This window comes from Mastigoproctus giganteus, chromosome 11 (assembly GCF_048544385.1).
Source record: "Mastigoproctus giganteus isolate SK-2022 chromosome 11, ASM4854438v1, whole genome shotgun sequence".
Lineage (NCBI taxonomy): Eukaryota > Metazoa > Arthropoda > Arachnida > Uropygi > Thelyphonidae > Mastigoproctus > Mastigoproctus giganteus.
This window is the reverse complement of record NC_143585.1, coordinates 89,159,332-89,177,229: the sequence shown is the minus strand read 5'-3', so window position 1 is coordinate 89,177,229 and position 17,898 is coordinate 89,159,332. Positions and strand designations below refer to the sequence as shown.

The 17,898-nt window shown below is 38.5% G+C and overlaps 1 protein-coding gene across 1 annotated transcript; it reads left to right on the top strand.

Annotated features, from left to right (window-relative positions):
* The first annotated feature begins 14,017 nt into the window (after positions 1-14,017).
* LOC150078240 (NFX1-type zinc finger-containing protein 1-like) lies at positions 14,018-17,230 on the top strand. The gene has a single exon (XM_090384504.1). It carries the CDS (start codon positions 14,018-14,020, stop codon positions 17,228-17,230), a length of 3,213 nt encoding a protein of 1,070 aa, XP_090240630.1.
* The last annotated feature ends 668 nt before the right edge of the window (positions 17,231-17,898 follow it).

Sequence of the window (17,898 nt, the reverse complement as noted above, 5' to 3'; positions counted from 1 at the left end):
ACTTTATAAAGAAGTACAGAACCTCTGTAAAAGCCAGAAAAGTGTAATGTCTGGTTGGTGTAAGTAGTGTTATGTTCTGTTGTTGTGTCTCTGGCTGCTTCGCCGCAGGGCCCCTAGCGGGACCCTGCGTTGCCCACCACCATGGGAGATGAGCCATTATGGGCTTTTTTCACAACATGGCTGAGCTAGTTCATCTCAGCGAGGGTTGCGTGGTTTTCCGCCAGAAACCACGCAATCCTCGCAACCTTTTTTTTTTTTTTTTTTGTCTAACAAACCAACCGAGTAATATGCACAGTTACAGGCACAATACACTGGAGTCTCATGGCTTAATTAAATTAGCACTTAACACACGCCTAACATAACCTAATCTGAAGAAAAAACAAAATTGACACACTTTTCTACAAATTTCTCAAGAATAAAAATAAATTAATGATAAATAGGTGAACAATTCAAATCTTTAGAATACTTTAGTTTTTCAAAGAATGTTCGAAATGATTGGAGCGTGAAGCAACTATGATTTTTCGAGATTTTCAGACAGTATATTCGAACCAATGATATCCTGCACCACTCAGTTTTGGCCATGTTTGGAAAAATAGGTAAATACAACAAATCACCTGAGAACCTACACTACCTAAAATCCAACATTGCCTGTCATTGAGTGTGATATTCTTTTAACGAATTATTATCTACTTGTCACGTGACTTCTAGATTTAACCATTGTCTCGCAAGGGTGGCTGTCTTAATACATGTTGGGGGACAGAGTATTTGATTGCATCGAGTTTCCTTTGTATCCTAAAAAATATCCAATTATTCATTTTATATAATTTTTACCAACAATATGGCTTAATATCCTAGCATAAATTATGTAATTTTCTTAAAATTTGTATAGTTTAACATTTCCCATTATAGCCTTGTACTATAAGGTGTGTCCAAATAAAAAAACAAAACAAAACAAATTGTTACTTTGTTCTTCCTACAAAACACAATTTTTTACTATTATGATATTAGTATAATATTATTAGTATAATATTATGATTATTAGTATAATTAGTATGTTCAAATCCTTATTCCTATTGCCAGTGTTCCGTGTAATAGTACTGAAAATAAATTATATAAGGATGGTGGAAACCAATGAATATATTAACTTTTCAGGGGTGAATTGGTACGAACCAAAGGTATTTTTTGATCGAAAATTTTTTCTCTCGAGTGACACATTTTCACATATATATCCTAAACTCTGGCATATCTATAAACTGTCTTCTAAACTTTCTTTTGCAGGATACAAAATTCGTGTTTCTGGGTCCAAGCATTTCACTGAATGAAAAGCCCATAAATTGCACCATATATGTATATGGCCGTAATTGCCTGTATTCTGTGGTCGATTTGCTATTTGCCGGATGAAAAACCTGAGTTTTTGGGAGAAAACAATTTTCAACCACATTCTGAAAAAGACCTATAAAAATTCCTCGGATCATTGACGGGATTTGAACTCGGATCTTTTCCATCCGGTGTGGGGAGGACGGTTGATTATACCAACTATGTTACCCATGAGGGCATCTATGAGGGTAGTTCGGTGTTGCGCATTTTTTTGGATCTTGTTTTATAAATAGTTCTTTTGTAGCCGTCGCGTTAAAGCATACGTCATGAAGCAGATTTTGTACAGATAATTTTGTCTCTTCTACCTGATGTGTCAGATAAATAAGCTTAGTATTTTTATTAAATATAAAAAAAAAAAAGAACAGTAACAAACTCTAACAAACGCCTACATGCATCAGTACAATATCTTCTCTCGTGATGTTGATATAAAAGAAGAATAAAACGATCTGTTCATCACGTTATTTTTATTTTTGGCCCCAATTAACGAGGGTTTATTTGGGGATAATTAGTATTCGGGAAGCGAGTTTACAACAGTGCGTTCGCGATTTCGTTCTTTATCGATTTAGTGTATTTTAGCGATATCTCTGACATGTCTCTCAGACAGCTTAATGCGCATGCTCATAACATATCTCAGCACAAGGAGAGAGTCCAGTGACGTAAGCTCTTTCATGTTTTGTTCCACTGAGCTTTTCCCAGGATATTATTGCATTAGTTGTTTGTGGTTTGGTGAATTGACCAGTTCTGTACTTTTATGAGTGTAGTGAAAAGTTTGTTGCTATTAAGGCATTTCCGTTTGCTACCAAATATTCTCTGTTTCCGATTTTCAGTGGATTATCAGTACTCGGATATGACGGGTATCGTAACCATGAATTCTTTGCTAAAGGAAGCGAGATTTCGGGAAATAAAACATCTTGCGCATTTAATTTCGAACAAAAGAAATGAAACGTGACACATTTAATAATTGATGATTTATGGCACGCATTCGACAACGCGTCAAATGATGAAAAAAAAAAAAAAAAAAAAGGCTTAAGCACAAAATGTAAGTATTACTTCAGTTAGCACTATTAGTAGGTTTTTAAATGTCCATTTTTTGTAGAATATTTTTAACTTTAATCAATTACGAATTCTGCTATTTGCATTTGAGAGCTTTTCAATAAAAGCTACGTGTAAAAATATTCATACAAGTGAGCGTGTGGAATACATTCACATATGCGTACTTACTGCTAGTAATTAAATAAAACTTTTACTTAAATGACTTTTATTTTAAGTTATCATTTCTTGTTCTACTACCCATAGCAACAGTAATTTGATACGGTAAACATTTTATGATTTGATTTATTATTATTAAGATTCATTACAGGGAGTGATTGATCGAATTCATAATTTCAATACGAATAAATATAATAATATAATATTTCACATTAGGCTTACCTAAGCGAACAAACTCCTTTATCCACAGGTATCCCCTCGATGTGGGCACCTGTATGTGGTGCGGGGACCTCCCAGTCATCACCAGGATTCAACGCTCACAGCCCAGGTTCCAGCTACTACCATAGGATCCGGCGTGTTCGTCGGGCGCTGCGACCCGTAGAAACTCGGAAAGGGGATTTGGTGGTTGAGGACCCCAGATTCAACGCATACAACTTTGGCTCCTGCTTCGACAAGACGGGAGGTCCTGGGATGGCTCACCTAAGATCAGTTGGTTAGTGGGTTCGCCTGCAAGGGTCAACCGCGTGAATCCTATGCTACTACCCTCATGGTCGGGAGAGAGGATTCAGCCTGTCGGTGGTGTGCGTAGTTCTAGCGTTCCACTCCGAGCGCATTTACTGCTTGGCGGGTAGTGCGCGTCCCATTTGGGCTCTGTGGTGGGTGATTGTAGACGAACAATGGGCAGGCTTTTAACACTACACACATTTCTGGCTTTTTATAGAGTTCTGCATGCATCACACTGTACCAAGGCGGAGTTTAACTGACGTTCTGGTGCCGTTCCACATAAGATATTACACACGTTTACATGTCTGTGGTGGATGGGGTAGTTCGGGCACTGAACCGCAAAAAAAAAATCTCATGAATCCTGATAATCAAAATTTTTCTTCTGGGGAACCCAACACGGTCGCTGCCAGATACTATTATACTTGACAATAACAGCATCAATGCAACAAAACGGCCTAAAACGGAAGAAACATTAGGACAAACACCACACTTCCTAGTAATTCTTCTCACTGCTGAAAAACCCATTGGGAAGACGTCTTTATTCAGAAGGGTCTGGAACGGTTAGCAGAATCGCCAAAATCAATGAAACGGCTTCGATCTAGTGATATTGTAATAGAAACCAAAAATGAAAAGTATCCAGAACAGCTTCTTTGAGTTACCCATAAGACACTAAATTTATCTCATTGTTTGATCTCCGAGTGGGATGTTATGGAAACTTCAGAGGAAGAAATCTGTTTTGAACTTAAGCTACATGGAGTGACAACTGTAAAGAGAATATTCGTGCGTTGGGACAGGACTGTAATGCTCACTAGAAATCCCATCCTTACTTTCAGCTCGCCAACTTCTCCTAATGCGCCCCTGAATGCCAACTCCTCTGAATGCGCCCCTGGCTGGGTATCTGCACTGGCCAGTAAAGGTCATACGTACCAAATCCCTTTAAGATGCTTCAAGTGTCAAAAATACGGTGCAAGGCAACTTTTCTTGCTTTTCTACCAACAATCGACCCTTTGCTCTAACTAGCTGTTTGTACAAAATCCTGGAGAGAATGATCAATGCTCGACTTGTGTGGTATTTATAATCAAATGACCTTCTCTCTAGCAGTGAGGCTTCCGGAAAAACAAATCTATTCTTAACTATTTAATTAGAGCGGAAACATTCGTCCGGAATTCTTAAAACGAGAACATCTGGTGTCCGTGTTCTTTGATATGGAAAAAGCGTATGATACAGCTTGGAGATTTTGCATTTTAAAGGACATATATAGCCTCGGTCTTAGAGGAAACTTCCCTATTTTTTATTAAAAACGTTTTAGCCAATCGAAATTCGCCAGGCCGCCGTAGCCTAGTGGTCAGGCGCGCGGGTGCATAAGTACACGTGCCTTGAGTGACCGGGGTTCAAGCCCCTGACTACTGAATACGGTGCTGTTTCTTGTATTCTATCTATCTTATGAACTCCTCTGACCGTTTGGTTGTCCCGGAGTATAAACAGAAAATTTATTTATTATTACGAAGTTCGTGTAGGAGCCACACACACTCTCGTCCCTTTTTCCAAGAGGAGGGAGTATTCTAAGGGTCAGTTTTAAGTGTTACGCTTTTCGCCCTCAAGGATGCCATCACAAAAAAACTTCCTCTAACTGTAAATAGCGCCATCTGTATTGATGGTTTTAGCATATTTTCTCAGTCATGCAAATTGAGGGTCATTGAAAGACAGCTGCAACAAGCCATTGATCGCCTTAACTCCTGGTTGCTAATGGATTTAGGTTCTAACCACACACCCAACGCTCTTGATCTTTTTCTCTCAAACAATCCTTCAAAATACACAGTCGAGGTGAGTGGTCTTCTAGACGCCTTAGATCGCAACTCGATGATGGTCTCTTCTCCAATGGCGCCTCACTCTCATGGCCATTCTCGGATTCGTGTTATCTGGTATTAAAAGAATACGAAATGAGATATCTGCAAGATTTCTATTCTTGCTTTCCTTGGTTGATTGCGGTTTTAGATTTTTTAATTCCAACGTCTGCTCAAATCTTGTCAATGAAATTATTCTTGTAGCGATGAAATTCTTTATATTACACCCCCCCCCCTTAAAAATCTTGCCCTTTTTCTAAACCTTCGATTTCCAGTAAATGTGCCAAGGCTGTTCAAGATAAGAATGTTGCTTATCGCAATTGTCTTGCATCCAAATCTCCAGGTCGAGAAAGGTTTTCTGCCTACACCAAAGCTCGCAATAATCATCAAACAGTTATCAGTCCAAAGTAGATTTTCAAAAGGCTAAGAGTAGAGCAGAAAACTTGCTTCTTGTCCAAATGGTAGTCGAGCATTTTGGTCTCTTGCCACAACTATTGGCCGCAGCTTCTGTCCATCTATGCTCACTTTTCTTACAATTTGATGGTTCTATTGCATCCTCACCTGAAGATAAAGCCGGCTTACTATCATTTTGCTTTTCTTCTAGCTTTTGTATAGATGTTCACAGCAAACCGCTTCCTGCCATACCGTGCTAGTAATTAGAGGGAAATGAGAATAATTGGAGCAACATTGATGGGAAGGAAACTCCATGTCTTGATGGCATATCTATACTTGTTCTCGAAACCTGTACTACTGAGCTAGTACCTGTTTTGTATCGCCTTTGGATTTCCCTATTACCTTACAAAGTAGTGGGGAATCCATCAACCGCCAAATTCTTAAACCTCCTCGAAACATTCCATCTAATTAATGGTTGCCGATATGAATTCCATCAGCATCGATCCATTGGTGATGTATTGGCTATGTTACTCATCTTGGGACAAGTTTTATGGAAACATTTGGTGAAACGTAAGCAGTTATTTCTGACATTTCTTGGGCTTTTGATTCTTGTTTGACACAAAGGTTTCCTAAACAAGTTCTCATATGGATTATCCACTATTTCTTGAAATTGGGTATCCAGTTCTCTCTCTCTCTGTGATGGTAGACAGCTCTCTGTCTTCTAACTTCTCCACCAAACTGTCTTAAGCTCCCAGAATCTGTTCAAAATAACGCAGTCAAGTGAATGAATTAATAACCCTTTTCTCACGGTGCTCTCCATTCTTTGTGTCATGGACGTTCGGCTTTTGATGCCTTTTCTACATATTCCTGCGTGGGCACAGTTCTCTTGAACTGGCATCTTTAATTCCCTAACTCTCTTCCAAACCAGTCCGAACACATACCGAAACCATTCAGCTTCCATCCGCTCTCCAACCTAAAATTCACAGGATGACATTTTCTCTTCTTCGTTTATACCTTATACATTTGTTCTTTGGAATAGTGAGGGAGCTAATGATCCTCCTATGTGTGAGTTCTGTGACACAGTTTTATCCCTAAGACATATTTCAATTGAGTGTCTAGATTTTAATGATACGCGATTTACCGCTTTTAACCATCTGACTGAGCCTTGTATATTCAGTCAGATTTTATTCGACAATGACACGGTGTCTGAGGTTTTTACTTTTTTACAACTTCCTAATTTATATACGCATATAAAAATAAGCCATTTATTTTTATAATATATATCGCCTTTTATAAGTATACTTACTCTTTTGACCAGGTAACCTTCTTTAAAGTTACTGGAATCTATATTTGCCTTGTCTTGGCGCTTAATAGCCATTATTATTGTTATTATTATTAGCCATATGGTGCAAGGAAGCCTGAGGCTTATGCTGCACCAGCCAAAAAAAAAAAAAAAAAAATTCCCGAGTTACCCTGTGAGAGAGAAAGAATCAGAAGAAGAAAGGAATCACCAAGAAAGAGAAGAATGATGATATCCAGCTCAGGACTCTGAGTGTGCCAAGCCCATACTCACCAGATGTGAGCCCCTGGGGTAGATTTGCTGCTGATGCGCCAGAAAAATCCTATACTAATAAGAATACCAATCTTTGGAACAGAAAAACCTTCCTTCAGACATGTTCCCTTAAAATTAAAATCTACGAATATAACATTAGCATCAAAACGATCCTCTAAATTCACTAAATCAGATCTCACTCATATTTATACAGACAATGCTTGTAAATAAATCATTAACAATTTATTCTTCAGCACGGAACCTCAAGTAATGAGTTCTATCGGAACACGGATTGAGAAACACTGAACTATTCAGTGACTATACCTTGAAGAATGAGAAAGTATTCAAAATCGAGCGTGCGCTACGAATGTAAAGGAGTTCCATTCTTCTTTAATTTTGCTACTGCGCAGCGCAGCGCAGCGCAGCAGATATTTTTCGTGGAGTTGTATGTATTGAATGACTTGCCAGTTAATATCTCATTAGATGATTTTAATTTGTTTGTTGAAGTTCAATTGAGTACAAATATTCTTAATTGTTTGTAATTAGCATTAGCAAAGGCACATGATGCAAGAAAGCAAGCTTACATAGCATCAGCAAAAAAAAAAAAAAAAAAACCTCATTTCAACCATCTGCTCTCTCCAAATGTTTGTCTAGTTCTGCCTTGCATCTGTTTAAGCTGTCAACTTAAACAACAGATGGAAGTTTGTTCCAGCAATCAAAAAGATCTAGAAAAATTAAAAAGATGGGCTGAGAAGTGACAATTGAAGTCTAACATTGACAAATGCAAAGCACAGCATATTAGTAGCAGTAACTCCAGAATAACATACCAACTGTGTGGTACCACACTCACAAGATAGAGAATGTAAAATACCTGTAGTAATTGTGCAATCAGATGTTAAATTCTCTGAGCAGTGTAGATGGATTGCTAGAACTCAATGTGTTTTTTCAATTATAAACTAAACTTTTGCCAGCAGGGATAATGAGATGATTATCCCATTGTATTTTAGCATTAGTACGGGCATAATAATGCAGAAAGCAAGCTTATGCTGCATCAGTCAAAAAAAAAAAAAAAAAAAAACACTCTCCCATTTCACCCCTCTGTTCGTTCCAAATACCTGTCCAACTCAGCCTTAAATTTATTTAGGCTATCAACCCCTGGCTTTTAGCCGTGAAGGGTATTGTGTACGGCATGTGCGTTTTGTATGCAATAAAGAGTTCTTCTTCTTCTTCTTAACTTCCACAAGAAAGGGATGGAAGTCTTTTCCACTAACCAACTACCTAAAGTTGGTTGGCTAAAGGCAAACTTTTGCACATCTATTCTACATCTGTCTTTCCTCAATTTGAATTTATACCCTCTCAGGTGATTATTCTGAGCAAGAGGAAGAATTCCATCAGTATTGAGGATGCTCAAACCATTCAAGGCTTTATACACCTCAATCAGATCACCTCGCAGGTGCCTAGTCTCCAGACACTGTAATTTGCAAAACTTAAGTCTTTCTTCGTAAGAGCAACCCTTTTTTCCATTCACTAATCTTGGTGCCCTTCTCTGTACTCATTCCAACAGCTCTACATCCTTCTTAAAATGAGGCCTCCATACCTGTATACAGTACTCAAGGTGAGACCTGACCATTGCCTTGTTAATGTAATGGTAATTGCTTGGTGATGTTAATGTGATGGATTAAACTTTGATTTGATTGTGAAACTGTGCATGGTTTCACAATCAAATCAGTGCACGGTTTCATTCACAGGAGTGGTTGGTGGAAATGACCTTTTGAAGAGAAATCCCAACAGAAAATCTTGTCTGCCACTTCCCGTGATCCACCTAAGAATTCTTTGTGTAATTGCTCTCATCTTTTAAGGAACTTTTCTAAATTACTTTATTTTATATATCTTTACATATAAATATACACTTCCCTACCATTAATATCCGGACACCTGCCTTTAGACGAAAAAAAGAGCTTTTATTGTGTCATTTAATATTTTGTACTGAAACCTTTTGCTTTTATGACGGCCTTCAGTCTTCGCGGCCTGCTCTCAACCAGCTGTTTACAAATGTCATGTGATATGTTCCTCTACTCGGCCTTTAATGCAGCCACCAGTTCGATCTTGTTCGTTGGCGATCTCGACGTGCGCGTAGCCGACAATTCAATACATCCCAAAGATGCTCGATAGGGTTCGGAGCAGAACTCGGGGCTGGTCAATCCAACTTTTCCATACCCATGTCCTCAAACCACTTTGTTACGACCCGAGCAGTATGGCACGGCCCGTTGTCTTGCTGATACAGGTATGGGTCTTCCCCGAAGTATTGCCATAATGTTGGAAGTGCATAATTGTCAAGGCTGTCCTGGTATTGCACAGCATTCATGGTTTTTATGATAACGACTAATTGGCTCAAGCCAAACCACGAAAGGAGCCCCATACCATGACACTGCCTCCACCAAACTTCATTGTTGGGAGGATACAATCAGGAAGGAACTGTTCCCCTGGCATTCGCCACACCCGGAACGGCCATCAGACTGGTAGATTGCGAGCCTCGGCTCGTCTGTCCATAGGGCTGTTTTCCACTGCTCAACAGTCTAGGATTCGCGCTCCTTACACCATGTTAATCGGCGTCTAGCATTTGTTGAGGTGATTAGTTCTGTTGAACGTGTCATCTTTCATGCCCACTTTTGCAATTGTCTGTTCAAAGCCCAGCGTGCACATATATTTATAGCAGGTTCTGTGACGTGTTGCATGCATAGGACCTGTTTCCCTATCCATGGAGGGGTGTCCGGATATTAATGGTAGGGCAGTGTATATCTTTATTTCTCCTAAGAGGCACCAGATTATAGCTTTTAATAGGGATGTATATGCATACATATTGTACACTGCTCGACACAATTAACAGAACCCTTAGAAAACGTAATCTAACTCGTGCAGCTGGTGATAAAGCGGGATAAAATTAGGTACGTTTTATTCTATGATGAGTCTAGTTTTAGCATGCAAACAGATTATAGACGTTATTTTATCTGGAGACAACGAGGAATGCGGTACCATCCCTCTAACATAAGAGAAAGGGACTCTTACGGTGGAGGTAGTGTGGGGCGGAGTAATGATCAACTGCCGAAACCCACTTAATGTTTTTGATAGGAGACCGTAAATACGCAGTGGTACCAAGAACAGATCCTGAAACCCCTACCGTGCGACATTTTAGGGGTGCAGATGTCCTAGATTATCTTTTCATGCGTGATAATGCCACTACACATAAGAGTTCAAGTAGTTGAGGAATATCTTGAAACTGAAGATGTAGAAATGGCGATCCGCTTATGCTCCCTTGCACGGCAACTTTTCTCTCACTCCCATCCCCTATTTTCGCCTGATGGATGCATTCCACTGTATCTGGGGGATCTCTTCTTCTTTATCCCCCCATACTTCTACCTGTTCTTGACTCTAAAGCCCACACACCCTAACTATTTTTTTTTTTTTTACATTGATCTCTGTCAAGAAGCCGAGGCGACCCTGGCAGAGACCAGCCATAGAATAATGGGCAGCCTGTCTACCTCCTAGCGGTGTGTGCGGGCAACGTGGGGTCCCATCAGGGACCCTGCGAACAAATGACAGGACACCCAACAGAACCCAACACAATACTACGTATTATTCGACATAGAACACTTTTCTGGCATTTACAGTAGTTCTGTATTTCTTCACAGTGTACATATGGCGCATATGTGGGGAACCACAGGCGGCGCCTGACCCTAATACTATGCACACTATGTAGACATGTATAGTATCTCATGTAGGACGGCACCTGAACAAAATTTCAACTCTGCCTTTGTACACTGCAAAAGGCCAGAAATGTGTGTAATATTATGTTTGTGCAGTGTAGTTGTTGTTGTGTTGTTTGGTTGTTTCTGGCCGTTTTGTCACCAGGCAGGCGATCACCTGGGAAGCCTCCCCAGTGTCCGTCTACACCACGGGGAGGTAGGCGAAAACTACGCATGTACCATGGCCAACCTCAACAGTCACGCAATGAATGTCCAAAGCGAGTTTGGAGCCATTCAAAAGAACTCCGTGCCAGCAAGCCGGCAACAGCCCACACACACACACACACACAGTCATTCCAAGGAGACAGGACAGCAGAAGACGAAGAAATAAAGAAAATAGCATAAAGTAAAAAAAAAAGTCTTTATCCATGTCTTTGCCCACATCTTTATCCAATGCTCCAAAGTAACCCACAAGGAGAAAAGGTGTACAGTCAAACAGAAGTAGTAATGTCATCCAAAAACGAGATCTGTTTAGCAGTTGTAGGTGGTCATACGTTGCACTGATGTCAAGTGACCATATTTTTGATAATCTTGTATCGACTTCTCTAATGTGATCTTTTTGTTAATTACTATATTATTTCTATAAATGTTCCTTATACCTGTCCGAAGTTTCTCCCTGTCTCTTCATTTCATCATTATTTTATGGTTACAATTACTTAAAGCTTACAATACTAATTAATTGCCCTCGTGGGTAGCCAGTTGGTAGAATCGCTCTCCTCCCACATTGGGGAAAAGACCTCAGTTCAAATCCAATTAATGGCGCGAGGAATTTTATGGAGCTTTTTCACAACGCGGCTGAGTTAGATGGTCTCAGGCGAGGCTAGCATGGTTTCGAATCCCGGAAACTCCGGATTTTCGTCCAGCAAACAGCAAAATTGAATGGGATACACGCAATTTACAGACATTATATACGGGGAAATATGACCTTAGTCGCTAATGCTCCTAAAACTTACTACAACGACTTATTAATTAATTTATTTAAACGATGGTTGATACTTAATAGTTTTTCTTTAAAAAATTAATAATAACTTATGGTTTGACAAGAAATATAACGCAAAACTTAATCATATTTATATAATATGATTGTCATAATGTATTATATAATAAAAATTATGACATCACATCATTGCTGCATTTAAAAGCGATTTTGAAAGTTATTCGTTTTAATTACAAATATACGAATACAAATATTCGTATACTGTATTTGTAAACGTAACAATGTACGTACATTTGTAGATATTACTATGTATAATTGTTGGTTAATCTGTATGTATTTGCTACTGTGTACATGTATAGCCCTCCTAAACAGAAGGTTGTATTCGGGGAAAGCCTTACAGTTAATAAACAGATTTAATAATAATAACTAGCGCTCAACCCTTTGTCCAACATGCTCAACAACAGCAAGTATGGATACCCTCAAAGAAGGAAAAACCTGTACACCCTCTCCCGCCTGATGTGCATGGATGACATCAAGCTTTACGCGACAACCGAGAAGCAACCATTAACTACTCTGGATAATCGAAGAATTCAGCAATGATATAAGGATGGAATTTGGTCTAGACAGATGCAAGACCCACAGATTGCATCAGGGGAAATTAATCGATCGAAACTATCAGCTGCAGATTGGTGAAAAGATGAAGCCATGACAGCGGAAGAGACTTACAAATACCCGGGGATAATGTAGGCTCAGCAGTTAGAGCTCAATGCCTGCCTGACGGAAAAATACAGTCAGAGACTGAGAACCCTGCTCAAACAAAGCTGAACGGAGGGAACACAATTAAAACCATAGAGACCTATGCAGTCCCAGTACTAACATATTCCTCCGGGATCATGGATTGGACTAACACCGAGGTGGAGGATATCTTGAGAAAGACAAGGACAATGATGACCAAGATCCGCTACCACCACCCAAAATCAGCTGTGGAGAGATTGACAATAGCTCGGAAAAAAGGAGAAAGGGGCCTGATAGAGCTCATCGAGCAACAGAAAACAGCGATGGCTAATCTAAAGGATTACTTCCAGAAAAACAAAGCAGCACTCTACCAGGCCATAAGGAAGATAGATAAGCCGCATACCCCACTCAACCTAAACGAGAAGAGACCTTCCTTCCAGACGGAAACAACGAACCTAGAAAGATGGGCAAAGAAGACACTATAATGGCCTCCATCAAGACCACATAGATAAAATAGTCTCCAATGCATAGCCCACGAGCGGGATGCTCTTCCCCGAGACTACAGGAGGCATGCTTGCCCATCCAAGATCAGGTAATCAACACAGGTAACTATAGAAAATACATCACCAAGGAGCCTGGAATGTCAGATGATATATATATATCGCCGATGTTACCTGGCCTTAGAAACGATCCAACACATCACTGCAGGATGCATGGTAATCACCCAAACTGAGTACACTCATAGAGACGACCAGGTAGCCAGGATAATACATCAGAAGCTAGCGAGGAAATACCAGTTGATCAAAGAAAGTGTACGGTATTACAAGCTGTACTGGGACCGCGTCATAATAACGGAAAAGACAATGCTGCAGAACAGACCGGAAATAACCCTTGTCGATAAGAAGGAAAAGGCTATCTATCTGATTGACATAGCGGTACCCAACACTGGCAACCTTCAGAAAATTCACAAGGAAAAGGTCAGGACGTTCACGGACCTAAGATAGGAGTTCAAACAGATGTAGCATATGCAACAAGTAATGACCATCCCGATTATCGTGTCATCCACGGGTATTGTGCAAAAGACCCTACATAACAGCCTAGTAGCAATAAGTCTCCCAGAGAACACGAACAATGAACTCCAGAAAGTTGCAATCCTGAACACCTGTAGGATAGTCAGAGAGTTCCTCGAGTAAGAGTAACACTAGACATAACAATCACCCTGTGCACTTAGTAGCAGTACCCATAATAGGGTGAAACCCGCATCAGGGAGAAATATAATAATAATAATAATATGTATAAATGCATAATTATGAATAATGTATAAGTATGTATAATATATTAAAATTAAATATCACCAGAAATATATTTTTAAAATATTCTGACCTTTCTGTGTTAAATTAGGTATCTGGAAATGAAAATTTTCCTCCAAGAAAAGGAAGAAAAACCACCATTCAAACCGGAAGCATTGGTATGAAGGCAAACCTCTGAAATAGATGACCATCTACAGTAAAGAAATTTCACAATTTTCGAAAAGATATATTTCAGAAATTGTCATTTCATTCTTTTGAAATATAATTAAACATTATTATTATCTTAATCCAATGATTAATGGTAATCATTTAATAATAAATGTAAAAGAAATTTTAAAAACCAATCTTTATAAATGGAATTAAACCTAAGAGAACTTTTAAATAAAACACCCAATGAAAGTTTGCAGGAGGTAGTTGAACAACATGAAGCGGAATTGATAGAATTTTTGCGGAAAGATTATTTTTCAGCTTCTGATAAAAAATGGCTACAGTTATTGTTGAATTGGTTGGAAGAAACAAATTCCAGTAAAGTTAAATACCTTATGATGATTATTGACGCAAATAAAGTTCATTTCAGAGGAATACAAAACTTGGCGTCATCTAACCTTTCTTCTCATATAAAAGTATCATATGGTCGTGATCTTAAGAGATTCCTTGAAATATGTTTCATTCTTTCACCAGTTGTGAAATTTGAGTGTGTAGATGTGCAAGATCTGAAAAAATCGTATAACTTAGATCCCGCTGTCGAAAAAATTTTGGGGGACATTCATGAATTAATACAGGAACAAAACGAGTTCACTAACTTTTTGAATTCTGATCACGTAATTGGACAGAATGAATTTGGAAATCTTCCTCTTTTGCCATTGGAGGAAGACATTTTCAGCCAGAATCCACCCCTGCTCCAACAGTTAAGCAGCTATGAAACTGCGAACGCCTACTCTAATTATCACGTTTGGGCTGTAAGAGAAAAGTTGATTAGTCCCTTCCGTGAAGCAATAAAAGAATGTAAGTTCCAAAAGCAGAAATATCGCCAATTGAGAAATATTAACAAAGCCCAAATTTATCAAGGTGCATTCGTAGCAGGTAAAGCTTACACAGTTGCTGGAATGGGATACAAATTGGAGATCACTTTATCAGACAAAATTAAATGGGAAAATACAGCACGACTAAAACCAGATGATTTGATTTGTCTGTGCAATTGTGATTACAATAATACCATTTTCTGTCGGATCGTTGAGCGGTCTCCAGTGAAAGGCGTTACTTCCAGTTGTGAACTGAGAGTCATGACTGGATTCTATGAAAGTCACCCAATAAATTTAGCTGACTTAAGTTACACGGTGATAGAATCAGATGTTCATTTCTCACCGTACGGTCATGTACTTTCGGCATTAAATGAGGTTAGAAAACCAGCGAATAGTCTCTTAACTTACATTGATATTCGACTGGAGGAGCAATCTGATAGCACACCCCGAAGATTAAATAGTGGTGATGAGGAAGGATATGCCAGAAAACGTAGAAAATTAAACAGTAATTATGAAGCTAGTACAAGTGGTGTAAGTTTCTCTTCTTGTTCCAAAAAATCGTCGATGTGTAATGTAACTGAGGATCAAGAGCCAGTTTTTGTGATAGAAGGTGGATCTTCTCAATCTTTAAATGATAAAGTTATCTTGATAGAAGGTGATTCAGGAACAGGAAAAACCTTTCAAGCAATAAAAATTGCCAAGAAATATTTCGCTAAGAAAAAATTATTTGGGCTAATTGCAATTATTTCTTACAGTGATAATAGCTTAGATAATATCTTAAAAGGTCTTATCAAGATTAAAGACATGATCATTATGAAAGAAGGCACCACTAGCCAAAAAGAGATTCAGCCAGTCTGCACAGAAACACTTTTCGAGTCAATCCGATTACAATCAAAAGAAAAAAAAAAGAAAAAAGATGATGCCAAAAAGAGAACGTCTGGCACAAAGCATCATTATAAGAAGGTTGTTGAGAGAAAAAAAATTATGAATAAAGGTAAACAGAATCTTCAGAAAGTGGGTTTTAATGAGGGAACTGAGTATAAATACCTTGCGTGTAAGACGCGTCTGAACAATTCTGCCAGCGACCTGCAGAAACACGATGATCATATTAGGAAACTGAGTTCCTACTCAGATATCTTAAGCACCGCCGCTGAACTGCTATGCGAGGGTCATAAAAAAAAAACTGAAATGAGCGAACTGAAAAAGTGGCTCTGTTTAACTTCCGAGACAATGTATATTTATCGTGAGTACGATGAAACCCGAGTGTTTCTTCTTGGTGCACAAAAGTCTTCGACTAATTATTACGAGTTTAATCTAGACGCTGTTTCACAACTGACAAAAAAAATAGTGCAGTTATTCTGTTTAGAGGACTATGATTTTACAACCGACTTAAACGACGAACGAAGGACAGAACTAGAAAGTCTAGTTACCACATCTAATATTTGGAAAGATAATCGATTAACTTTGAAAGAGCGCTGGTTCGTGTTTACAACTTGGATTAAAAAAGCTAAGGAAAATGTAAAATTGCAGTTGGAACAAAAAGAACCTAAATACATAAAATATTTGAAGGAGGTTGATGAAACTAGACTTGAATATCTTGTTAAATTAATGGGAAATGCTCATATAGTCGCGTTTACAGCGGCCTCAGCGGTACAAAACAGAAAATTAATACTACGATTGAAACCTTCAGTTATGATTGTCGATGATGCCACAGACATCCTGGAGGCTGAATTGATTAGTTTTCTCCCGGATAGTATTAAACATCTTGTTATGTTTGGAAATACGAGTGGTGGCAAGGCTAATCCATCCTGCAAAACAGGAGAGTCACTGTTTGAAAGACTTGTTCGCAGTGGTGTGCACAAACATAAACTACAAACCCAGTATAGGATGAGCAAAACAATTGCTGAATGTGTTTTATTTTCGAATAAACCCCGGAAGTATAGCACAGCGTTTACTAAATGCATTTCTGGAATGGGTACTGACATATATTTTGTGACTCACAGCATATCCGATGAGGTGTGTATTGATTATAATGACACAGAAAACAAATTCGAAGCTGAGTTTATTGCTGGGATTTGCCGTTACCTTCTGCGTCAACGTCACAAGCCAGAAGATATTTCTGTTATCACTACAACTGCTGCACAAGTTACTTTGATTCGTAGCCTGCTGAAGGGCTCAAAAACGAAGGAAATTCGCATTTCCCTTGTTCAAGATTTCCATGGGGAACAAAATAAAATTGTTCTCGTTTCTTTCGTCATAAGCGGTACAAAACCTGAAATTTTCGACCTCGTAAATGATACCAGGAATATTTCCATCGCTTTGACGCATGCGGAACGTGGTTTGTACTGTTTTGGTGATTTCAATCGTTACGCCTTGCACAGTAAAGAATGGAAAGGCTTGCTTGATGAATTAAAAGGAAGAAGCCTTGTTGGGAACGAACTCACAGTGAAAACAGAAAATAAAAAAACAAAAGCAAACGAAGTAAGAAAAGTTCGCAGTGGGTCAGAAATGGATACGGCTATTAAAGAATTGTTTTCGAAGTAGAAAATTATATTATCAATTGGTAATGTAATTCTTGATATAAGGAAATATTCCAAAAAGTTCTGGTATTAATGCATCCTTTAAATGATATTTATAACTCTCATCTATGTTTATATTCAAATTTATCACATTTCAGATTTGTTTTATTGCTATCGAAAAAAATATGACTTGCATGGCTGTTCAAAAAATATTGGTCTTAGTTTTTGAATTATTTATTTACCTGAATATATATTGAAATTTTGCTAACCCTTTACGAAATAGTCCTCGTTTGATACAATGCCCTTACGTAAAAGTAGCAGCCATTTTTCAAAGGTTTGTGAAAATCGATTCTTTAACGCCCTGCAAAATGAATTAATGTTCTATTCTATTTATACTCTGGAACGACCACTACGTCATTGGAGTTTACACCTAATCATTTTGATAATGAATACAATTATTAATCACATTTATGAGTCACGTGGTGTCGAACCACAGTTAACTGAACTGTTGGGTTGCTGCATGGTTCTGATGAACCCGCGATGGTTCTGAGGAATTAAAATTCTCCCTATATATATTTTTTTCTTTTTAATGTTGGAAAAAAGGAAAAGTCACAGGGTACTAGTTCTGGTTTATGCCGAGTATATGATACTGATTAAAGGCGAAAACTCCACTACATGGCAATTAGAATAAGG

Coding starts and splice junctions, on each gene's coding strand:
- LOC150078240 (XM_090384504.1), top strand. CDS start 14,018: ATGGAATTAAACCTAAGAGAACTTTTAAATAAAACACCCAATGAAAGT.